We start from the raw sequence: 25681 nt of genomic DNA on the forward strand, positions 1-25681 counted from the left end.
TTTTTCACACAGAAGCATAATCAGTGTTGTTTTCTGGGCAAAAAGCAACAAAGAGACCACCGGCACAGTTTTGTTGTCTGTGTAGGCTTTAATCGAAACCCTGAAAATGGGACATGTCCAGTCAGTCAACGTTTCTGGACAGATATTGCATTTCTGAAACAGTGGAATTATCAAAAGGCTTATTTACACAGCAGTTATTGCAATAAATATCTTAGTAACCACTGACCACACTGCATTTTCTTTTTTTTTTTTTTAGCAAAAAATGTGCAAACTATTCTACCCGGTTGCAAGAAACATATGAATCCAAGTTTAGGCTTCTTGGTTTGACAAGATGAATACATTGAGCTTTTTTTTCCCCATGTTTGGAAAAATCTGTGCAAAACCAGCAGCATTTTCATGACAGTTACAAAACCACAGCTTGTTTTGTTACGTAAGCATTCAAGCAATCGTGGCTTTCGGGAAGAAACGGAGATATAATTTCATTTGGTAGCGTGGAGTGGGGGGGGGGGGGGCAGCTCGCAAAGACAAAATAAATATTTGAACAAACAATGTCATGTGACCAGGCTCCTGCCGCTTTCAAGATACATTTCAATATCAAAAGCCGCTCCCCAACAGGGACCCCTCACTCGGATTTGCTCAATTTATACAAGCGTGGCGTCAATGTTTAATGAAGCGTTGATCAACGCATGATGATGTATCATCAGTCTATCTCACATTAAAGACAGCAGGCTTGTGTGATGGAAGCCTTGAAGGCGGGGCTAACAACAGGAACCAAGAAGGCAGCACACAGCTTGATAACCCATCGGTTGCTTGCATTCGTGCCCGTCATGTTTATAGTGAACCCCGCTGTTCATCTTCCGTATCTTGGCTGCAGATTTTTAAGTTTTTTTTGTTTTGTTTTTCTAATGGGGTTTTACATTATACAAGCAAGTCCAAATTTAAAATTGGGTGTAGTACCATGTTAGGCCACAACAAATATAAAACACTTCCTCCATGATAAATGGGGGTTCACTGTATTGAATGAGCAATGTGCCGAAGGTAGGTGGTACACATGCCCTCTTCCCACACACACATTCACACACACTCACACAGAAATAATTCAGAAAGGCAACCACACACACACACACATAGGCGATTTTCTTTCCTCGTTGTGGAGATTGTCCTCTTGAAACAATTTGCTCACTAAGACATAAGCGCCCCAAGTTGAGAAGGAAAATAAAACAAGTGAAAACACTATTTTGGCACTTGAGGAATAGTACAGAAGGCTCGTTACAAATGGCTAGAAATTCCCTTAGAAACTGGGTATGATGTCATCCGGGTGTCCATATAAAAAAACAACAACAAAAAAAAACACAGCAGTTCTCAGATACTGGGAAAGTGCAGAATGTCCCCTAGTGTCTCCAGGGAGTACTGCAATAATATCAAGGCATTCTGATTGTGTGCAGGTCCATGATTTTCTTCAAGCCATTTTTTTCTAGTATGATGTTCACAGTCAAACATCCATATATTCTGTAGGAAATCGAACCCAGTCTTGGATCGAATGTTTCTTCAGTCAAAGCAAACACTCGTGACCGGTAAAGAATGGTTGCCAAAAAGTGAGGCATTCCTGCTCACATCTGCACTCTGGAGTCTTGGGAAAGGACGCAAGGCTTCCACAGCTTTTGTGCTGGTCATATATGACGTCTGTATGTGTGTGGAGGGGGCGACACCAGAACGGATTGTCAATCCTAACCTGTGAGGGTGTGAAGAATTCCAATGCCTTAAAGTGCCACAAAATCAGGACAGGATGTCCTTTTTTGGTCTGATCACGTGCGTTGATCTCACTATGGAGAACTGAGCTTTCTTGTCCTGACGTTGCCTGTTTCTGCATGGAAAACAAAGCAGAACAGAATTTTAGACATTTGGAAACTCAAATCCAGTGGTGGAAGGTAAACAGTATATATATTTCAGAGTCGGCCGCGTATGTTTTTCTTGGTGTCTTTTTTTTTTTTTTTTTAAACTGTACTTCAACTTAAGTAAAAAGAGTGAGTATTTTTGCCACCTCTACGCAAATGGAAACTCCTTTTACCCCTGAGTCTGGAAGAGCCTGCTCGACTGCTCTCTCTTACGGTCATTTGCAGGCTAGCAGAAGCAATAAAGCCATCTTGGTGGCGACTCAAATTCTTCACCAGCCTGACCGGAGAAATAAGGAGGAAAAGAATGACAAATACAGAGTGTTGGACATAATTTAGCATTGCTTCTCACACACAGATTGTTTTTTGTTGTTAATTAACACCTGACATGTTTTCAAATCCATTTGTAAAACGCATACTCACCAGCGGCCTTTGTTGTCTTCACACATCAGCTGGATGACATCGCCGCATTTGATGACGACGCTGTCCGGTCCGTTTTGTAGGCAGTCCGCCAAGGCCCGATATCTCCCTCGAGACTGACACGCAAATAGTGATTCCATCAGTGAGAATGCACTAAAGTAGTGATCGCCAACCAATATATGTTAGGAGAGACCGGAATGTAGTGCAGGATTTCACATACCGATTTTTTCCATGTATAATGCGCCCCCATGTATAATACGCACCCTAAAAATGGCATGTTGATGCTGGAAAAAAGCCTGTACCCATGTATAATACGCACCCAAATTTTGACTCCTACTTAAGTCGATTAACGTAAAATTATTTCAGAAAAAATATCTTTGGGAACAACCGGATGTTATTCTGCCGGTCAGTATCACTGCGCATGCGCTAGCAAACTCAATAGCGAAGAAATGTTTCGGATTTGTGTAGGGCACATTGTGACAGCAAACAAGCAGATGATCGAGCAAGCGTCTGATACGAGAGCATTGTGTTCGTATGGAGCGTGTTTGACGTGGACAGCAGAGAAGAAAGCGCATCTGTAATGGCGGCCTCCGTATCATATTTAAAATTTTTGTACCCATGTATAATGCGCACCCCAGATTTTAGGACAATAAATTCGTTAAATTTTGCACATTATACATGAAAAAAACGGTAATTGGACTGATTTGGAAATCTGTTGCGATCATCTTTTGCTGTTTACTACTGTATAACGCAAATGAATGATTGCATTTCACCTTTAATCTAGAAGTCTGCTTCACTTCGGAATTGTTTGTGCGGTCTCGCTATTTATGTCACCCAAAACACCAAAAGGTCTTTTTAGGTGTACACATACGTATTTAAAGGTTCTAGAAAATATTTTCTTAAAGAGGACTGCTTGTAAAGCGTCTCACCAGTTTCACCATTTGCGTGTCAGGCTGGTGGAAAGCATGCCGGCCGCCACTCGTGTCATCCAGACCCTCACAGATGGTTACCGAGTTTTGATGAGCTCCCGGCCAACCTGGAGAAACTTTCTGTTTAAGTGTTGAAAAGTGGTGGAAGGTTAAAAAAAAAAAAAAAATGTACGCACTCCTGCGGTTGAGCTGGTATTTGGGGGCGCGCCGCTGGGCGTCCGGGCTGCTCTTCCCCGACTCGGTGTCCTCCGAACTGAGCGACGCTCTCTCTTGCTTCCTGGTAGCAATGACACACAAACGACAGAGAGTGATTTGTTGGAGACAAGCTTAAGAGTCCAGATGGCCCTCATGGAATGACCTCCGTGCCGCTGCCTGCGCATGTATGAGCATTCAGACAGCCAGACGGCGTGATGGGAAATGGAGCAGCCGTGTGGTAGCTTCTGTAGAGGATGGACTGCGTTTGTGTGTTTAGCTAGCATGAGAGAAGCTTGTGACAAGATCCGAGTTGAGGGAAAATAAATAAAAAACCTTTGAACTGTCATTTTGGTTTCGGAAAGCAGATAACAGCCGCCTTTTCAAAAGTCGTCATGACAAAATAAGGAGAATGAAAGGGGCTAGCCTCAGAACTGTTCAGGTGGACAACATTCAGAGGACACAACATTTGGTACACCTGCAGAATGATGACAGATCTTCATTTTTTGAAGACCAGTCCAGGGTGTACGCCATTTTGTTCGACGTCAGCTGGGATAGGATCCGGCTTACTTGAGACGCAAAGAAAACGGCTGGATGGATTGCAGTGGTTGTACCCAATGTTGTTTTCACCCAGAATGGCTCAGTGAACACATCCCACAATTCACGTTTGCTCTATGATATGCAAAGCCAAGAGCCACTATGCAAACACGTGGGCTGAGTTTACCACTGAGTTTTTATGGGAGGTCAGTGGAACTGGGGGCGAAGATGGGGCCATTGCCGGGGGCTTCGGGGACGGGGGCTTCGGGAGCGAAGGCACATAAACACGTTTGACGTTGCGGAGACCAAGCGCAGCCCCGGCAGACAGCCCCTCGGTGCCCCTCCGGACGGCCGCAAGGCCCTGCAGTGAGGGGGTGGGTATATGGGGTCAGGGGCAACTACACACAGTTGGTCAGCTGCTGTGCCCATGCAAAATTGGATTTTGGTGAATATTCTAACACCAGCTGACCATGTGTGTTGGTATGGATAAGATCTGAATCGCAATAGACCTTTTCCTTATGATGTCACTAGTACTTGTGAGTGGCAAAAAAAAGTCAGAAGGCACCGTTAGTTAACCCCATTATTAAGTTGGAGAAAAAAAAATGTTACTTGATGGACATCATTTAAACAGTTCGCATGATCATTGATTGAGAAGCTAGTTTATTGATTTTCTTTTAAAACCGATAGGTCACTACAATGCTAGTCTAACCTTAGCTAACAAGGTAGCCATTGTTTTGCTAAAATACGCAAAGTTTACAAACATCGTGAAAAGGTCAGGAAAAAAAAATAAAGAGGGGGGGCACTGACCTCTCACATGGTGGTGGAGAAAGATGCATGTGCTCTACTGGTTGTCCATTTTGATGAATCTCATCTGGAAGGAGAACATACATCAGTTGACTATTTACCAGTGGTAGGTCACCAGTCTTAATCTTCGAGTTTCAAGCACGTCCAAAGATACTTTGACAAGGTACTGTTATAAAATACTGTAATTTTTATTTTTTGTCTTTCTATTATCTATCACTATTGGCATGCAAGTCCACCACTGACCTCGCAGTAACTTCTGCTGGTTGGTTAAGATGCGACGCAGCTCGCTGAGCCAGGACATCTTCACTGCCACGCTGGGGGCCTAAAACAGAACAACACGTGCATTCCACTGCGATCAATAGTGACCAATCACTATTTCTACCGACTCCTTACCTGAACCACGTACACCTCCTCCCTGCCACTGTACCAGATCTCAAACTTCCTAGGATCTCCTTTGACGTTCTCTGTGATCCCCACAGCAGTCATCTGCATACAGACACAAATCATATGTACGACATCTAAACAAAACACTTCAGAAATATCATAGGTGAAAATGTCAACCAGATATTGTCAACACATTTAATAGCCCATCAGCAGATCTTCTGAGATGGTTCTATAAATATGGACAGGATTTATTAAAAACTCATTGGCAATCTTATGAGAGGCACTAAAAGAAATGGGAAATTATACCTTAATATTTTTTCTCAGTTTTGATTGAAAGTTTTACAGACGTATTTGATTTGAAAAGAAAATTATTGTGGTGATTTGGTCAGGCATTTTCCCAAGGACTCCCCTCATAATCCTAACGTCAATGAAATGCAATTAGAATAAAAAGTGGGCTATGTTTTAGGAAAAACGTAGTAATGTCGACATAAATGTAAATGTTTTCATTGCTTTAAGAATGTCACTTTTTTTTTTTAAGTCCTAATCTTGTTTTAGGTTGGAATAACAAAATGGCCATTTTACATGAATGAAGCCTCTTTTTTTTCAACTTGAAGTCAGTTTAATGAGGGTAAAATAATTTGAGTACATTTCAAAAGTACATCTTAATTCAGGAAATGTGCTAGTTATTCTGAAAAAGAAGCCTGTACTCTTTTAAAATTGAATCACATTTTTGCATTTTTATTTTTACAATCATCTATGCTAGTATAAAGAATGAAATGGATGAATATAACACAAACGATGATCCCAAAACCCTTGATTCTCCTTCCAACATCATCCTTAAAACTCAATGCCTAATAACTCATACTTTCCTTATTCAGGAATGGCTTTGGTGACATTTTAGGTTTGACAATCTACTATAAAACGGCTGGACAGCTGGAATTGAAAGGCCAACCTTGATGCAGTGCTTGAAGCCGTACGAGGGCGTTTTGTCGCAACCTTCCCCATGCTCCTCCCTCTTCTTGCAAAAGAGCAGCACGCTCTCGTAGAGGAACAGATGGCGCTGCATGGGCTTGAAGCGGGCCAGCTCCTTCATGCGCGTGGACCCTTTCTTGTGGCTGATCCACACACTGAAAGAGCCCTGCATCAACACGCGGCCCAGCTCGCAAATGTCCCCCTGAAATAGCGCGAGAAAGATGAGCAGTTCTATAAAAGCAGGCAGTTAAAAAAAAAAAAAAATACAGGCCTCACCTCATATCCTGTGATAGAAATCTGATGCATGGAGTCGTTGACGGATTTGAGCAGGTCCAGCATGGCTGTTAGCGCTCCCTGCAGTTCAGATGATCCCTTGCAGTCAGTGCTATGTTTCAGGAGCTCCTGGGAGCATACACACAGATCAACATTTAAAGGAAACATTTATTTCCTAGAGCGCCTTAGCCTCACCAGGGTCGCAGGTATGTTGAATATTATGGGCAATATGCTTTTTACTGGCTGGAAGACAAAAATACTGTTACTTTTTTTTCATCTTGATCTTGACTGGGTCTTGTTGCAAGAAAAAAAAATTGACGTGATATCAAAGTAAGGGAGCATTTTTCTTTTGGAGTGTAGTACAAGTGTAACAAAAAAAGTACACAACATGCAATTGAATGGGCCTTCTGATTTATTGTTTATTGATATAATTGTTGTATTGACAAACCTTGAGCAGCAGTTGATACTTGGTGAGGCGTTGAACTGGTTTTAGCAGGTAAGAGTCCAAGCCCAGTTTGTGGCCCAGCTTCTTCTGACACTCCTGAATGAAGAAATTGTAAATTAAACAGACAAAGGATGACTGTATTATACGTGCATGCAGATTAACATGTGCACAAATGACCTGAAAGAAGGCACAATCCGAGAACTGCCGCCACAGAGCGTCAGAACGTGGTTTGTTCTGACAGTAGCATTCGTACATTTGGAAGTTCTCCTTCTGCTGGCACAAATCCTCATTATTTTGTGGGGGAAGAAAAAAAAAAAACATTTGCATACAATCATGGAGCCATTTTGGCCAATAATTTGCTTCTCACCCTGGCAAGAAAGCAAAGTCCGACACCTTCGGGAGTGTCCAGGCATCCCTCAAGGTCCTGGAGAAACATGCTAGGTTGCCCAGAATAAAAGGTACAAGCAAATACACATGATTTGAGGTAATACAATTAACAAAAATACTGGGACACTCTACCATTAAATGTCTAGCCACAATAATCTATAACAATGCAAGCAATGTAGTATTTTTTTTTTTTTTATGATGCCGCAGCCGCGGAGGACCTGCCTGCTGTGAAAGTTGTAGATGTCGGGCATGTTTCCAAAGAGGACTCCTCTTTTGGCGTGCAGGACGGGCGGCAGGAGGTCAGCCAGAAGCGGGTTGTCCATCTCTACCTCATAGCCCTGCAACGGCATCACAGTCACCGGGCCTGACGACCTCATTGTGTGCGGCGAGGATGGGGAAGTTTGTTCTCACGAGAAGGACCGACAGCAGCTCCTCCACATAGATCCTCTCCGTCTCAATGAGCTCTCTCATCACGTGACTGTGACAAATGCAAACAAAACATACCAAAAAAAAAAAACACAGTTAGACTAAGGAAGAATCACAAGGTTGTCATTACAGTCAATGTATATGTAAATTTTGTTTCTAGAAATATATTTAAGATGATTGTATTTGTTATATATTCATTTTATATATCAACAAATCTCAAAGGTATTTATACTCCCCCTAAAATACATTAGAAATGCTTAGGGATGGCATAAGATGGTGGCAAAGCACTATGTACGCATGTCTAAACCACCTCAACTTAGTTCAGCGGTACCAACATGCTTTTAATATGGCAGCAAAGCACAGATTTTGTCCAACTGCGCCCTCTAAACTCACATAGTTCCTCCTACACCAATATGAGGCTTGTAGATGTTCGGCAACTCACTCGTACTGCAAATACTAAGTGGGCCAAGAACATACTTTGCCCACCGTTGTTTTATATCGAATCAGTGAGTTGAACATCAACGGACCGACAGATGGTGAGATGGGCGTGTCTTCCTCACCGCTTGAGGACATCCGGGCTGTCCTCTCCCTCCACGCCGTACGACACACAACTGCGGCTCTCCTGGTAGTCATGAATGACCTCGATCTGGAAAAACACGGCTTTCAATTCATGTTAACTTGCCCCCCCCCCCCCAAATAAAACAAGGAAATGCAAAAATGTCTTACTTTGCGAGCATTGGGGCCTTTTCGGGATGCCCTCTTTCCAGGAAGTGGGAGATCAAATGTGAATTTTAAACCGTCAGCTGTAAAAAAAAAAAACAGATCCGGTTGTCAGCTTGCTGAAATACAGCAGTGCTAATGTGCACATTTGCAATCACATCAGTTTGTGCTAATAATAATTTCAATTGGAATGGAGGATGCAGTTATTTAATGCATTTAAAAAAAATTCTAATGAATCATCTGGCATCGATAATCTGTATTTGCATAAAACACAAATATCTGTATCAACTGTATCGTTTATAAGATCATCTAGAATAAAAAAAAATCCTTATTATTGTATGTATATGCACAAGAAGGACAAATTAATAGATGGATTACTGTATGTCTTAAGGTAAAAGATTAATTGGATGCATAGAGCAGCCAGGTACTTTTGTTTTTCCATGTCTTAACACACTCTTAGATTGTACCGTGCTTGGGGGAGAAAATTGGCGATTTTGAGCGAGGGGGGTTCTCAGCACGGGGGGCCACCAGCTGGACCGGTCGGACGTGTTTGTCGGCCAGCTTCCTCAGATCGACCCGTCGGTTCTGGATCATCAGTTGCACCGCTGCGTGCTTCTCAAACGTTTTACTTATCTTCTCCTGACAGATGAAAATAAAGATGATAAAGATTCTTGATGGTGTGGCACTTTGCAACAAATCCAAATCTGCCGTACCTGCAGCTGAGGAGTGATGACAGCCTCATACTCCAAAGCTAGAACTTCAGGTGCAGATGAAATTATGGAGGGCGAACCCTCCAGGAAACTCTCGATAGCCTTCAAAGCAGTCTGTGCTCCCTCCTTGGAGTGGAACTTCTCCACAAGTTGATTGGCCAGCATATAGGCTCCATCGTCACACCAGGACTGGGCCTGGGGGGGGGAAGGACAGGACATTAAAAAAACGGTTTCATCTCTTGTACTAAGACTCAAAAATGTACTCTATAAAAGTAAAATAAAAGATAACATGGCACAAAGGGGGAAAACATTGGAGACATTAATTTCCCTCTTTTGCTATGCTATCAAAATAAAATATTGACAAGTTCGCTCACGCGAAACAAGTAAAAGAAAAAAAGCTAAACTAGCTAATGATAACTGGAAGCAGAGATGGAAAAAGTAGTCAGCTCCTTGACATAGGTAAAATGTGTTCCTTAGCTTTGCTAACATTAGTCATAGCATTTCTAATGAGTGAAACATTCTATTCAGAATCTGAACCATTTTTTAAAAAGTAACAAGCTTGACAAACCACAGAGAAGAAAGTATAGGCTTCTGTTTTCAAATAGTAGCCAGAAAAATAAAAGTGTTTGTACTCTGTGACTTGACATTCATGGAACTACCTGGTCCAGAGACAGTAGGAGCTGCTGCGCTTGCAGGAGATGACAGCGTTTGTTCCCCAAAGCAGCATTGAGGCTATCACAGTGATGCCGCAGCTCGTTGCAGCGTTGCATGATTAGAGCCGTGGCGTAGTGGTGTCCCGCCGACAGCTGGTGGCCACGAAGGATGACGATCTGGGAGCGAGACACGGCTTCCTGTCCATCCAAAAGAGAGGTTCGCTTTCATCAACGGCGCGGGAGCATTTCGGACAACTGCGACAAACCTGAGCAAGTGTTTCCAAAGTCTCCAGCTGTTTAAGAGTCTGCTCGGCTTGAGCCAGCGTGTCTACCGTCGTGGAGAGCTGGCTCTGCTGAGACGTCACGCCAGACAGGCACGACTCCATCTGAAACGTCATCAACATAAAGTCACTAGGGAGAAATGAAGGGTTGGAAACTCTGAGATTTTTATTGAATACTGTATGTTTACCTCTTGAAAGCTTTGCTCATACGTGAGCAGCTGCAGGTACTGATGCAGTTTCAGACGGTGCTTCTCAAAGTAGCCATCAAAGGCCAATTCCATGTCTCGGAGTTGAGTCAGGAGCCTGAAAACAAAAACCAAGAAACTATATAAAGAACAAATGCTGTTACTTCCAAGTTATGCGTTGAAGCATCTCATCAATGTCTGTACCGTTGAACCGTCTCCCAGTCCAGCTGGACATCCCAGTGAGGGTCATTGTTGTCTCTGGTGGTGGTGGTCTCCAGGCTTGACAAAAGATGTTGACCCTCTTTTGATAAAGATCGAATGGCCTCCTGTCACAGATGACAGAGGTTATCATCATCCATCAAGACTTTACAATATATATTTTTTTCTGGATAATAAACTTATAGCAATGAGATGCTTGTTAATGAGGTATTTTATTGCCTTATCATAGTTTGAAGGGTTTGGTGCAACCTTGTTAGCACCTGAGAAACACATAGTTCAAAAAAACATTTTTGAATAAGACTTTTACAATTAAAGTAAAACTTAAAATGAATACTAATTCATTTTCATTATTTGAATTAAACTATCGTAGTTGCAAATCAGTGCTAATGTTTTTTTGCTCAGCAGTATACGCTAGCTGCATTAGCTGCTATGCCACCTACTCGAGAGCAAACTTCGCTATTTGATAAAAAGAAACTTTTCTGTTAATGTGTGTAAGAGAACAAATCAAATATGCAAAACACAAGAGAACATAGGCAGTGTTAGATCAGTTAGCTTGATGATGTCAGTTCTGCTGAGTCTCGGCTTGCAAATTTGGATTTATTCAAACATATACTTCTATCCTGGAACAATATCAATAAAAGGCACCTTAAGCTTTCTGTATTTTTCAGTGTGAGACTCCAGGAGACTCTGAATGGCATCACCCTCACTGGGCATGGCGGTCTCGGCCAGTTCAGTGCCAAAGGCCTGCAGCATGTGCGCAACGTCTTTCACTGTGACGGCAAAACTTTCAATGGCCTGCAACAGAAATAGAGTGGCTAGAAAGTAAACAATGTACAGTGGAAAGCTCTTTACTCTTACTTACATTTACAACTTGCATTAAATTGTAAATATTTACTTTCCACAGTCTTCTGTCTCTTCTTTGATGCCACACAAAGTAAAATAATGTATTGTACATTATCGTGTTAGTAAGAAGTGGATTACTAAAATCCCCTCTGAAGGCCCAGGTCCGAAATGCACCACACACTACTGCTATGTTGTAAAATATAAATATATCTGATGTGGTTTAGGTTTTGTTTAGCATCCATATACAATACCGTTCTTAAAACAATCCAGTCGCTGTGACAGTAGTCCAGGGTGCCTCCGAACTCTGACGTCAGTTGGTTTTCATTGATGTACTTCAGCAGATCTGTGACGGAGCTCAGCATCACCACCTGAATGGAATCCAATCCAGTATATAGATCATGTTGAAGACGAGACACCCAAGGGTGACAAACTCATTGGAGGTCAGGGGTCACATTTATTTGTCAAGCGGATCAATAAACTAGGGGCACTATCAATACATGCGAGTTGAGGTTTTCCTGTTTGTTCAACTGCAAAGCAAGTGGAGTCAGTTTCCTATCTATGATGCTTTCCCACCCTGGCAATAATAATATTCTAAAATAGTACAGCTGAGGCTGCCTTACAGGCATCTTCAGCATGAAGTCCTCCTGGGTGAAGCGAAAGCCGATGTCAGTGACGGTGCGGTGGAAGAAACTGGTGGGTCGGAGCACCAGGACCAGATGGAGGTTCCCCGGAAAGGAGGCCTGCAAAGAACACAAGAGAAAAATGACCTGTAATTCATGTTGAGGAACAGTTTGCAAACATCACCAGTTCACTACATAAACCGTGATAAATATGACCTGTAGAATAAATCGGGTGTCTCTGGCCCTCTCTGTGATATACAAGAAACGACCACACCTGAGGAAAAACAACCACTCAGAGTGGACATGACTTATTAGATGCCAATAAAACTACCGTAATTTTCGGACTATAAGTCGCGTTTTATTTTTTTTTCATAGTTAGGGTGGGGGGGGGGGGGCGACTTATACTCAGGAGCGACTCATATACATATACATGTTTTTTTTCACTTTCTTGGGCATTTTATGGCTGGTGCGACTTATACTCCGGTGCGACTTATAGTCCGAAAATGACGGATTTTAATGAGCACATACTCGGCAGACAGCTTGCAAATAGTTGCTTTTTGCATTTTTAAAGTCTTAGATCTCAGGTTCTCCTCTGGTTAATCATTCAGGCATGCCACACGAGTTCTTAAGCACCTTACGTCAAGCAGTCAAACGAGTCGACTAGATTCGGTACTTTTACGCTTGTCTTGTGTTACACTCCTGCAGTTTGTTTGCAAGGGCAGTGAACACTGACCTCCAATCACCACCCACCCAGCAATAAATTAATTACTGCGTAGAAAAATGATTTTACTCAGTCAATCCAAGAGATGCATGCGCAGCCAGCTTTAACACAATACATGAAGAAAGATCATATAAGAATACTCACGGGCATATGTTTATCATATGCGACAATATGTTTCATTGTCAACGTATAGTATTTCACTAAACTGTACACTGCCCCCTAGTGGCCGTGGTGTTCACCAGAAAGAGCAGCCTATTGAATTCAAATAAAGGACAAACTACCATACTTATTACATTCTATGGTATTTCAGTACGTTTTAATAAAGTGCAGCATTGATTTTATAGGTCAAGCCATACTAGATCTATTTTCCAGCAGCAGCAGGATGATGCGTTCGGACCAGTCGTAATGCTGACATTCATTTGTCCTGAAGTGACCGAGTGACGTCAAGCATGCACGTGTGAATGGAAGGTTGCAAACATGCATGACACACTGTTCCCAGATAAGTCTCCCTTTCCTTCCACTCGGAGCCTCTTGCATGACTAAGCAGAAGTGCCCTAACCCCTCACACACACACACAGCTTTCCACTCATTGCCGCATTCCCGCCCTCAAACTTCACCCAAACTCCTGCAGCAAGGGGGAGGGAAAAATCATCGTTACCGGGCTGGTCCGAATCTTTGCGAGTCCTCTCCGGCAACATGTCTCAGCCATGTTGTGATAGCGGGACATCTATCCGGCTTGTATTATTTTACAGCTCCACGAGGAAAGCATCAGCAGCAGCCTCGCTCCGGAGAAGGAAGGAAGGCAGGATGCAGGCAAACACGCGGTGTCTGCCGCATCATCATCTTCATCCTCTCTGCAGAGCCCGCGTCATCTCACCTTCTTTTTTGGGGAGGGGGTGTTTTACATTTCTATCGGTGCCAGGCTATCCCGAAATGCTAGAAACAGTCTGAGTGTGACTCAGCCGAGCAATTGTACGCCACTGCAAACTGTTTCTCAAAACAATATGGAATGTCTCGTCATCTGATTTGTCCTGTGTTGTTTACAACTCTTTACATATTGCTCTCGCCAGTCTGACCTAGTCCAAATCTGACGTGTTTTCTGCTTCTCACGTCCACCCTTGTCCTGAAGCTGTATGTATTAATAACATTAGACTGCTTTGTATAGTCTCTCCCACATTCCAAAGTCAGGCATGGTAGGCCGATTGAGAACTCCAAATCGCTCGTAGGAGTTATTGTGAGTGTGAATGGCTGTTTGTGTGCCCTGCGACTGGGTGGTGACCTGTTCTGGGTGCCTTATCCCGTATGCCAGGGATGTCAAACTAATTTTTTCATTAGGCCGCATTGTAGTCATAGCTTCTTTCGGAGGGCCAATACGACTGTAAACCCAAATAAAAGTATGAGCACCTCATATGTACAGTAAAAGCTACAAAACAAATAAGTCGTTTTCAAATAAGACGAGTAAAAACTGGTCAAATATTTAGAAGAAAATATATTATTAAAAGTGAGGACTTTGCAATTTTAGTATTGACACACGAATTTGATGCACAATTTGTCTTCGCGGGCCACACAAAATGATGTGGCGGGCCGTATCTGGCCCCCGGGCCTTGAGTTTGACACCTGGTCAGTATGCCATGTCCTGTCCTATTTGTCGGTCTTTACGCCAGATCTCGAGCCAACCATGCCTTACCATTTCGCAGTTGTTCTTTGTTTTTGCTCCCTTCTCTTTGTCTCCTATCAAACCTCAGTCTGTCCAATTAATAGTTATAAGTTGACAAAAAGGAATTATTCAAATGCTCTATGAACAACTCCATGACTAAGCAGTCGTTCAGGACAGATATGGAAAAATGTAATCGCTATGGAAATAAACTCACTGCTATTCTGGCCAATGCAGTCTTGATCGAAGCCCATGTGTCCAATCTTCGGTCTAAAATGATGATGAACTTTACTCCTGGTTGCCTCGTTCTGTGTGGAGGAGGGGGGGGTGATTGTCATATGGCAAACAGAATTTAATTCAATCAAAGGTGTTTCTATTAAACAGATCATGAATAGAAATCCTCACAACATTTAAGGGTTTACATGATAGTTGTTCAGGGGGGGGGGGGGGTGTTGGTACAAAAAAAACAACAACCTTGTAGGGGCTCTCTCAACCCAAAACGTTTGACAACATGCTGCTGTCGATTTGTCAAGAGACTGCAGAGCCAAGTGAGAATTCCCGACTGCTGCAAGTGCTGACATCAGCAGAACATCGAACACAGCGCCTGTCCGGGGAGGCCATGCTGAGGCTGTGCTCAGAATGTCAACTGAACACGTTTGGTGCACTGCAGCGAATTCAGGCTACATATGTCACGCACACAAAAATGCTAATTTGTAACTTTGGTATCATTGTAAAGAACCATTTTAATTATTGGGTAAGAACACTGAACGCATACGTATTTATAATAGAACATAGTCATTTATCTATCTATCTATCCTGGCTATGTATAGTGACAGGCGGGCAAAACAAATAATCTTCCACCAGAGGGCAGAAGATATAATAAACTTTCAGGAACTGAAAAATTGTTGGAAGAGAGACGTGAAGTGTCTTGATTGAGCGCAACACTTCAAACTTGGATTGGGATGAGAAGGAGGTAAACATGTCTACATTAGGGTGACATTCTTATGTTTTTTATGTCTTGTCTGGGCAATTTGTGAGAGCAAAACGCACCGAGGGATGAGCGTGAGGTACGTGAAGACTTTAGCCAAGGCCTCTTCCGGTATGTCCCTGAAGGCGGAGCTTTCCGGGAGCGTGATGATGACACTGGAGTCTTCTCCGCGGCCACCTGAGGAGGACACGTATACAATAAATGGACTTCTCCGTGGTGCCGCTTCACATTAGCATTTCTGAGTGGGATAAGAACTCACCTGACAGGTATGCGACCTGTTTCTCGATGTAGCCGCCGACCTCCTTCATGCTCACTGGAACCGTCACCTCTGCAAAAGAATGGAAAAGTCTCAAACACGAACAAAGCAATTTGTTTATATGTTGGGAGGTGTTTTACACCATTGGATTCTGTTTTATATTCATTCTAATCCAAATTCTCCAAGTGCTTCACAATTTCCACAATTGATATCACATTCAAGGAAACAAAATGCTTTGTGTGATTAAATAAATACCAACATAAACCTGCAAGAAACTATAAAAGCACATTTTTAAATTAGTTTGGGGTAGAAAAGAATTCATGATTCACACTATTAACAACTAAAGAAACGAGAGGAAAGATGAAAATGAACAAAGTCAATGAAAATTTAAAAAAAAAACTTAGCTGATGCAATTGGAATCCAACACAAATATAAAAATACTTTTTCATTACTAGTCATGATAACTGTCTTAAAAGGTATATGCATGGACATTTCTATTCCATTCCATTCCTTTTAAGCTATTTTCCTTCAAAATATGATTTGGCCATTTAAACAAGAACTTATTTGGTTTGATTTACAATTTAAATGAAATAGAAATAAAATGATAAAATAAATTAAGTATTCCTTAGGGTACAACAGCACTGCACGAGAGTTGAGCCCTTATTTGTAATGAACTCGGCCGCTAACTTCTGAATATTTGATGCGCGTGTGTAACTGAGAGTGTCTGAACCCGGGCCAGGATGAAGTTACCTAGGATAAGTTGACATTTACACTCTGTGCTGCACTTCAGGAACATGAGAAAGGATTGAAGATGGCTTTACAGTATATTTCCATCAAAGACAATCAATTGGATACATTCAATAAGTGTGAAATATTTCTATTTGTGAACTCAGCTAAACAGTGTGATCCGGATAAACAATCATGCACCCGCTAAGTGTGCCGGCCGGCGTTCCTCTGAACTTTGTCGCAATCTTTCCAGGTTTTGCAGAAGTGGGAACCAAATAATCCCCATTGGAGGAATGTTGGAGAAAACAAGGTTTAGTTGTCACCCCGTACAAATCCCCGCAAATCCCAGAAGTCTTGCAACGTAATCTGACATGGTGGCATTTATCCGTGTTGACCAAATTCAAACAAAACGTCTGATACAGAACAAATCTCGTAAAGATGTGACCCAATACAAATATAACAACAAACGTTATTCTTTGACCTCAGATTTGAGCATCATACTTGTGTCTGACTCCCAAACACGAACGCTTTTAATCCCCAGGTTTTTAATTCCACATTTTTTCTCACGAGTTTACACACCAGTGTTGTGTCAACAACAACAATTTCACAGACTTGCACAACATTTTTGTATAGAAACAGGGAAGGATGTTTTTTTTAAGATAAGAGTAGACAATTTAGGTATTATTAAATTGTGTAAGGTGATATGCTGTCCCAAAATACCTAAAATTAAACAAATAAAATTATTATATTATATGACAACACCACTTAAAATTAACCCATCAACATAATCGTAATTTATTTTTATTTTCTATATTTTGTTACTCTTGATAACGCAAGCTTGGGGTTGCATTGTTAGTTTGTTTGATGGAAGGTTCTCATTTAGCTATAACAGACTACCGTTTTTTTCCATGTATAATGCGCCCCCATGTATAATACGCACCCTAAAAATGGCATGTTGATGCTGGAAAAAAGCCTGTACCCATGTATAATACGCACCTAAATTTTGACTCCTACTTAAGTCCGTGAACGTAAAATTATTTCAGAAAAAAGATCATCTTTGGGAACAACCGGATGTTATTCTGCCGGTCAGTATCACTAGCATACTCAGTAGCGAAGAAATGTTTCGGATTTGTGTAGGGTACATTGTGACAGCAAACGAGCAGGTGATCTAGCAAGCGTCTGATACGAGAGCATTGTGTTCGTATGGAGCGTGTTTGAAGTGAACAGCAGAGAAGAAAGCGCATCTGTAATGGCGGCCTCCGTATGATATCCGGATTTAAAAAAAATGAAAATATATATATATTTTTTTGTACCCATGTATAATGCGCACCCCAGATTTTAGGACAATAAATTAGTTAAATTTTGCGCATTATACATGGAAAAAAACGGTATCCAAACACCAAACCCAGGTTACAATGCTGAACCCTCAATCAATGATAACTTGTAAGACTAACCTAAATAGCATGCTTACTGCATATATTTAAAAATAAAATAAAAAGCTTTTGATTCCCCCTGTGTGGTCTCAGTTCACACGCACACTAACATAAAATGCCAAGGTCCGTTAATTAAACAATGAGATAAGCTTGCCAAGGTAATCCTATTATTCTCGGGGGGAGGTGATAGTCTCCGTGAAACTCAAACTCGAGGGTTCAGTCCTGCCTTTGGTGACTATCCAAATGAAAAATACCAACGTTTGTGCCATATTAGGACAGAGCAGATTCATTTAACACGTCCACTGAGTGACAGTTTTCAAATATATGGCTCACATTCTCTAAACATTTTCAGTGTTTACAGCATTTACTCAACAATGAACTGAACTTTCAGTACTAGCAGTAGTCACTACAAACATTGTGTGTGTGTGTTAGATAAATATGCATTTAAGTGCAAACGGAGCATTATTATGTTTGTAAAGGCACATTTTCCAAATCGCTGTGGCGACAGAATATGAGTCTGCGAGGCAAATTATTAGCAACAAAAATTAGGAAAACATCTGTGACCGCTTCAAACGGGTAACCGAATCCCTCGAATGACATGAATAATATTGATCACAACATCCACGTTCATGTATTGATAAAAAAAAAAAAGAATCCAAAGTTACCTACCAGATACTCAGTGTATGCATTGTTTTTTTCCACAGATTACTAACTCATACTCGAGTTGTTATTCATAGAATGTCCTTTTTAATCACACTGACATGACCATGTGCTATACAAGTAAAGCAACCCTGCAGTACAGAACATTTGAACCTTATTTGCAGTGAATCAGCTCTTTAAATTGCAGCAGGTATTATGTGATTGGTTGATTGTTTACACAGCCACATGCCTCAGTTATGAGGGTGTGCGCACTTGTGCAATTACATTTTCTCCCCCTCCCCCCGCATCCTCTCTTATTTTCCAATTGAGTTTCCCGGCTCACATTAACAGTGGGGGAAAAAAAATATTAAATGATTTATCTCGTCATTTTTAAATATAGCAAAACGTGGTATTTGAACAAGGGTGTATAGACTTTTGAAAAATCCCTGCATTATTTTCCAGCACCCATGTAGTTTCTGTTGCCTGTACTCACGCTGCAGTGTGCTCTCCAGCTGGGATCGGGCCTGGAGGAGGCAGCCGTAGCTCTCCATCTCTTCCTCGGACTCTGTCATGGACTCTCCTTGCATGGAGGCCGGGCCCATTCCCCCCAAGTGGGCGCACGGCAGACGGCTGGAGTAATCCAAAGCTTCTCACATCCTGCTCCCTGTTCTACATACACGGCTGCCGCGTGTAAGCGAGCATCCCCCCGCTGGGCTTCATTCAAGCTGCCGGAACTTGCTGACCTTGAACTGCATGAAAGCAAACATTCAGTCAAGCAAACATTCAGTCAGCTGTTTTGTCACTCACAACAAACATGATTCCTTCCGTCTGACCACAGCTGCCTGCCGGGCTACTGCCCCTCCTCCAGCTTCCCTCCCTCTCTCTCTCTCTCTTTTGGAGCTTGAGTGCGTCAGCTTTGCACTATAAAGTCCTGACAAGAAGCCAACTCTTTGCCGTAATTCATGCTCCGGTGTTTTATGGCTTCGGCTTTGGGCTCTGAAAGCATTACAGTGGGAAGGATTGTTTGGCTGCGAGTCTTCTTGTAGTCACCGACACGAAGCAGCTGTGGAAGAGAGCGCTTTTGTGAGAGAGCATGAAAGTCCCAACACACCCTTAGCCAGCCACTGCACAATTACATACAAAGGGAACAACCGTTTCATTGTGAGCACTGCGACCCACACTTGAGTCTTTTCTTAGCTCAAATCGAAGTGGGCCGTGACTGCGATAGACACACTTCCTGTATGGAGTTCCAACTATGACTAGGCTTCCATTAGGTAATTTTCAGCAATTATCTTTGTTTATCAAGAAGCGAATCTTTGAATAGAATTTAAAGGATTACCGTCAACTTAATAGCTGTGTATTTCCATTTCAGGTTAAATTGAAGTGACTGGGCTACTCTAATTGGGTATAATTTCTTTTTGTTTTCAACAGCCTTTCAAAAAAAGCCTGAAGCAATTATGCTATTAAGGTCTTGGTTTCAGATGCGAAAAGTTTCCACTCATCCATTTTGGAAGAAATTCGAAACCTTTCCCAGACTTTACTGGCATCATGCACTCCTGGAATGAATTTCCAGGTGCCCTCTAATAGACACCCAACTCTTAAAAATGCATCAAGGTGTCTTAGAAAAGCAGGAAAAATCCTGTGGAGCTAGACAGAAGGAGTCAACAAATGCCTCGATGTTTTTTTTACTCAAAGTAATTGAAAAGGCCATTAAAAGACATAAATGAATTACTCCTGCGTAGATGGGGAGTCTGCAACCCAAAAGCAGCCACCCAGTTGATCCAGATTATCCTGCCAGCAGTCTCATTACTGCACAGCATCTGCTTGGTGTCCTCAAACACGCGCACACAGAAATGAGAACATGGGTTTTTATCTTCAAAAATGGTCTTTATTAAAGAGAAACTTTCAGAATTTAAATAGAATTTCAATACATTCATCTTAGAGGTCGAGGAGTGTTTTGAGGCTGGCGAGCCAAAAAAGGGCACAAGATGGTACGGTGTCCATAACCTCTTGGTTTTTGGTACATTTTGATTTTCTTACAGAAAAGTAGCTCGGGAAAAGAGAAAAAGGTTAAAAATACAATCTGCTGTTGAGATTTCTGTTTAGACATGGGAAACAAACTCCACAAAGGTTGAAAGCCGTCGGGGGGGGGGAAAGGCATTACTGATGCCACTTAAAGGTTGTAAAGTTTCATAACAAAGCAGACTTGACTTCTTTTGCCAGCACAGTGCAGTCAGGAGGTAACTCATAAAGCCTGAAAGCAGTTTTTTTTTGTAAGAATATCAAGACAGGTTTCCATAGTAAGACCTAAAAATAGAACATTTGCGAGTCAAATGATACCTTAATAAATACGGAAAAATATAGTCGTGGAAAAACTCACCCTTAATATAATGGCTGTAAAAGTAATTGCATGGTTGAAGGGAATGCATCATCATACAGTATATTTATTTTATAATATCACCTCCTCACAGTGGGCTACCGTGTACATAGTGAGGTTCACGTGCCTTGATGAACCATTGATGTCTCGAGAACAGTGCAGGAGTGGTCAAAGAATTTTCGTAGGATTTCATTTCAAGTTGCTTGTCAAACAAACCATTTGGCTAATTCTAGCTTCATTTAAAGAGCAACGTGTCCACGGCTGATTTGGCCCGATTTCTTTCCAAATACAGTGATGCCTTCAGATATGCGTGACCTGACTTGCTTTTGGAATTAAGAGCCAGCATTGGACTTTTGTTGTTATTTTGACTTGTGAGGAAAAATAAAACCAGAAAAATCCAAGTGTTGGTTGTATAGTGAAGTAAATCACTTCACAACAATATTGTTCATATTGTATATTATATATATATTCATATTGTTGCTAACACTATGAATGGGCTAACAAATACCCATGTCACTGTGGTTGATCTAATAAAACTGAAATGTAGCAAAAACTGTTCAATTTCTTTAGTTTTAATTTACTTGTGACACTACTGGATATCTTTATTGTGAAAAATATTTGATCTGCTGCTGCAATTAATGACATTTCCATTCATTTCAACTGCAAACAATACCTGAAGATAAGAGATTAGAGTTATAAGCATGGTCACGCAACTAATTAAATTTGTAAGTCAAGGCACCACTGTAAATGGCTAATTAATGCAAGTTTCCCACAGGCATTTGTGGCTTCTTTTGAGCCATTCAGGAATTTTGTGGGCATGCACACACCACACAAAAAAACAACACTTTCAAGTCACAAATGTCCGAGTCTTTTTTTGGCTTTCAGCATATGAGCTTCATACAGTGTAGCATATATTAAATCTCTCATCTTAATTGGAATCTTTAAATTAAACAAAAACACTTTTAAGGCGTGAAGATTGAGGTCACGCTATGAGCTTTGCCACACTGCCCCTAAATCGCTAATCTATTCCTTAATCCCCCCCCCTACACAGACACACACGTTTTTGGCTTTTTTTTAGAGCGCGTGGACGGGTTTCAGCAAACTAACAAACTTGAATGACAGGTTTTCAGACCACTGATTGAAAAAAAAAAAAAAAAGTGATGGCCCAGATACCTATGTTGGGGGGGAAACAAATAACCATTTAACACACCTCTTCCTTCTCTTGTCGTTTTTTCAAAACATTCCATTATAAAGACTTTTCCCCTCATGCAGTCGAGCATAAGAGTGAGTGGTAATGTAACTGCTTGTTAAAACACAGCAGTCAGAGTTTGGGACAAGGCAGCTGTGTTGCATTCATTTGTAGATAAAAGACAATAGTCAAGTCTCTCATCTGAGTACATACAAAAAAGAAGGGAAAAAGGTGAGCTGCTCCGCAGTCATGCATGGGTGGCGTGTTTGTGTGTTAGACTGTCAAAACTAATCGAGAGGACGGACAGTTGAGTTTTTTTTGTCTCCTTAAATTAGAGTTAGAGGTGCCGTTCCTCCCGTGGTGATCATGCGTCTGACCTGACTGGCACAGAACCCTGAAATATGGCCCCCACTGCCACGTCCCTTCACTGGTGAGCCATCAGTTGTTTGTAAGATATGAGAGCCACGGCTGCAGCCTGGACAAAGAAAAAAAAAAGTGGTCAATATATGCACCAGTGGAAAAGAAAGACCAAAACACAAATCAGACAAAACGTCACCACAGAGAAAATAAAATGCAACCAGAGGGCCAGAAAAAAAAATAAAAAAAAAATAGGGGAGGCAAATTATCCTGATTAAACAAAGTTTTGTGACACACACAGACGAGACACAGAGGTGGCAAAAATGCTCACACTGTACTTAAGTAGAATTGACTAAAACCATGAGTCAGGTCATATGGTACTAGTGCTAACTCGGCTCTAGACTCAACTCATCCACTGCTGTCGACCATTAAATTCAACTGGAATACATACGATTATTTGTCTATTATGTTTTCAACAGGTAAGCTTGTCTGTGAAATTCAGGTTTGTGGTGCTATGTGACAACAAACAGATTCATGGAGTTTTGACATTACCTATGGAGACAACAAGTAGGTGCAAGATACTATTTTCCCTTCTGCTAATTCTAGTTTTACGAATTAGCAGGCATTGGCACAACTTAAGCGCTCTCAAAACATGTTCCCCGCTAACTTGGTGAATCGGGTTACAAAAATGACACAGCCACTGGGAGAAGACATGTAAGCTGTTTTTACAAAATTAGATGAAAACATGTTTAACGCTTGCTTGTGGTTTTCAACGATCGCAATTCCCGTGATCACAATCTCAACTTTGGTTGAGTTGACCTTTTTCCCAAACACGTCAAGACACCTGCAAGTCTACTTAAGTACAGTCAGGAAGTATTTGTACTTGGCTTCTCCTCACCACTGCAAAAAGTGAATATTACTCTGTCCTCTTGCTTTACCTGGATGTGCACAGCTGGTCTTCGTCGGGCAGCTAGTTGGGGAACACAAATGGGGGTTAAGCGCCAGATGCCATTGTACACTTTAAAAGTCATCAGGCGATCACACGTAGCTCTGACTGACTACAGGATGTGGTCAAAACACAACACACACAAAAACAAAAGTATGGGCTACACCCTCTGATGTTCACATTGCAGAGAGAGAATAGGTGGAAGTTTGCAGCTTCCGAGGGAAGCGTGAGATAGGATGTTGCTCGTATCGTTGAGCAAAAATGTTGGCAAAAATACCACTCAATAGTTGCGACCTGCAATATGAACATTTTGGACACCGAAACCGTGTTAAGTGTGTAAAAAAAAATAAAAAACTATCATTGTTAGTCACCACCACTCATAGGAAAATTGCATCATCCCATTTCTTTTCACAAGTGTTTTAATTTGACAGCTTTTATGTTATAATGGTAATGTTGCTTTTTTTTTTTCATATTGTTAAAATGACAGTGGTGCCTTGATGTAAATTAATGTGTTGCGTGAGCATGCTAGCAACTATCGAGGGGTCAACTTTTGCTCAAGGCACCCCAGCATGTACAAATATGATGAAAACACCTACAGAATGAAATAAGGGTACCAATTTCTGATTGCAAAAAGAACCAGGATGAGCACTACTCTTTCAATCATGTGACCTTTCCACCGTGCCGATGTACTGTAGCTGCATTCTGACTGTGGTTGACACAAATAATGAAGGCACGGTTCCAACATGCACGCATGATCACGTCACAGCACAACAACCGCGAAGGCCGAAATCACACAGGCCAGCTGACCCTTGTGCGATCCCAACAACGGTGGCATTAGCACACTCGGAAGATTTGATTTAAAGCGGGTGATGAGGGGTGAGAGGTCGGGTAGGCATCAAAAGGGAGGCTGAAAAGACCCATTTGACTGATTTTAAAATGCACGTTTGTTGAAAAATGAACCAAATTTTGCAAGAAAGTGTGCATCTCTTCAGCCAACCAATATCAGCTTGCAGAACACAAAGCCACACACCACGTCGTGTATGGAATCGATGCCTAGTAAGACTAAGTTAGAAGCCAGGATTGTGGAGACATCAGCTGAAGGGGGCTTGGGTTGGTAGGCAGCTTTAGATTGGCTTCATAGGCCCAGGGATGGACCGGTACCTGTTTAAATGACAGTATTGGACTCATCTGTAAAGGTTCTCATGAGCAGGGGCCTGGTTGACGACCGTGGGGACGGGACGCCCCCCGAATTCGACTCAACTGGATTCCTCTGGAAGGGTGGGGTAAGAGGACACCAGAGACGTAACTAAACTGACAAGCATATGAAGGACCGCCGGAGACATAATTCAGGATTACCGCAAATACACACTACTGAAACACACAGGTGAAATGCTAATACAAATAATCCTTTTTCACACCATGCTCACACCAGTATGAGGACTCTTCCTTTGATTCGGAATGAAGTGATCTGCTCAGGAATGGGGTGGATCTATTAGAGTGGACTACGGGGCTGTGGGCCACCCCAAAACATTAAAAATGGGAAAAAAAAAAGAGAATCCTGAATTACGTCTCGCATGGCTCTACATACACCACAGGCACAAACAAACAGACAGACAGAAATTGTCGCTCTCAGTCTTATGAGTGCTGTCAGACAAGTGGAACGAATACACAAAAAGACTTAATACAGTGAGACACATGGACACAGAAAAAGCACCTTTTTGCAGGAAACCAGACTAGTAAAATACCTGTTCCTTAGTTGCTTACCTTAGTCAAACCCACTTTGTACATTTTTGACTAAAGTGGTTGAGATTGTAGCCACTCTGACATTCTAAAATGGCGTACTATGTAATTATAGGTGCAGCCTCTTTAAACCAGGGGTGGGCAAATTATTATTATTTTTTCCCTTTACCTCATCTAAATGTGATGTGAGAGTCTATTTAAAAAAAAAGAAAAAATCATATGTGGCTTTTGAGCAAGGCCGTCCCTTGAACTCCGCAGCAGACAAACATACACATGCAGAGACAAACACAATGCAGTGGCCAGAAGGGGGAGCTGCGGTGCGTGTCCATAATGCGGATGGCGACTTGAGCCTCATGCAGACCTAGATGCTCGGACGTATGCTGAACATGCGACAGGCGCAGCTGGGAGGAAACAAACGGCTGACTGATATGACCGCGCACATCATCACGAAAGACTCGAAGACACGCATAGATTCTCAGTCCTTCCAAATTAAGTGCTGAGATTCAAGGTTTGAACGTACTGGCTGATTCAATAGAGCTTCTTCCCACGTTCGTGATGACGTGGAGGGTAGAAACGGTGACTACAGTGAGGAAAGGAACGTCAAAGTGCACACATGGAAAAAGCGGGGCAGATGTCAACGCTAACAGAAAGAGAAAAGAGACCTCAGTCACTCCACGAGAAGCTGTGAGTGCTAGCGGTCTGCGACAACATGAAGATAGTAGAAGTCCCCGAGGAAGGAAGGCGGTGCTTCATCTTTATGAAG

At 41.9% G+C, this 25681-nt stretch overlaps 2 protein-coding genes across 17 annotated transcripts in view; both read right to left on the reverse strand.

The window, feature by feature from the left end:
- Positions 1-68: 68 nt before the first annotated feature.
- Positions 69-19491, reverse strand: mcf2a (MCF.2 cell line derived transforming sequence a). Of its 6 annotated transcripts, none has more exons than XM_061284045.1 (30): positions 19117-19491; positions 18803-19058; positions 15515-15583; positions 15318-15432; positions 14485-14575; positions 11893-12012; positions 11524-11640; positions 11075-11224; positions 10415-10536; positions 10214-10328; positions 10011-10130; positions 9751-9942; positions 9095-9286; positions 8849-9020; positions 8388-8464; positions 8222-8307; positions 7647-7713; positions 7458-7573; positions 7216-7285; positions 6852-7118; positions 6407-6532; positions 6111-6332; positions 5168-5260; positions 5018-5096; positions 4778-4841; positions 3418-3518; positions 3242-3348; positions 2316-2428; positions 2042-2172; positions 69-1864 (listed from the first exon to the last, which is right to left on the reverse strand). In XM_061284045.1, exons 2-30 carry the CDS (start codon positions 18909-18911, stop codon positions 1824-1826), a joined length of 3444 nt encoding a protein of 1147 aa, XP_061140029.1. In that variant the 5' UTR covers positions 18912-19058; positions 19117-19491; the 3' UTR covers positions 69-1823. The 6 variants fall into 6 exon arrangements, with proteins under 6 accessions (XP_061140029.1, XP_061140042.1, XP_061140053.1 ...); XM_061284058.1 differs by having other exon boundaries at positions 6852-6944; positions 7026-7133; positions 18803-19490; XM_061284069.1 differs by having other exon boundaries at positions 6852-6944; positions 7026-7118; positions 18803-19489.
- Positions 19492-20175: 684 nt separating this feature from the next.
- Positions 20176-25681, reverse strand: part of atp11c (ATPase phospholipid transporting 11C) — a 30273-nt gene continuing 24767 nt past the window's right edge. For 2 of the 11 annotated variants that reach the window (XM_061272322.1, XM_061272272.1), the window contains 3 exons: positions 24340-24448; positions 23171-23202; positions 20176-22350 (listed from right to left, as the gene is read on the reverse strand). In XM_061272322.1, the coding sequence (XP_061128306.1) occupies positions 24344-24448 (105 nt within the window). In that variant the 3' untranslated portion in view covers positions 20176-22350; positions 23171-23202; positions 24340-24343. Of the gene's footprint in view, positions 22351-23130; positions 25672-25681 lie in introns of those variants that run through there. The other 9 variants (XR_009713717.1, XR_009713718.1, XR_009713715.1 and 6 more) reach the window with 9 other exon arrangements.

The sequence above is a fragment of the Syngnathus typhle genome, linkage group LG1 (genome assembly GCF_033458585.1).
Source record: "Syngnathus typhle isolate RoL2023-S1 ecotype Sweden linkage group LG1, RoL_Styp_1.0, whole genome shotgun sequence".
NCBI lineage: Eukaryota > Metazoa > Chordata > Actinopteri > Syngnathiformes > Syngnathidae > Syngnathus > Syngnathus typhle.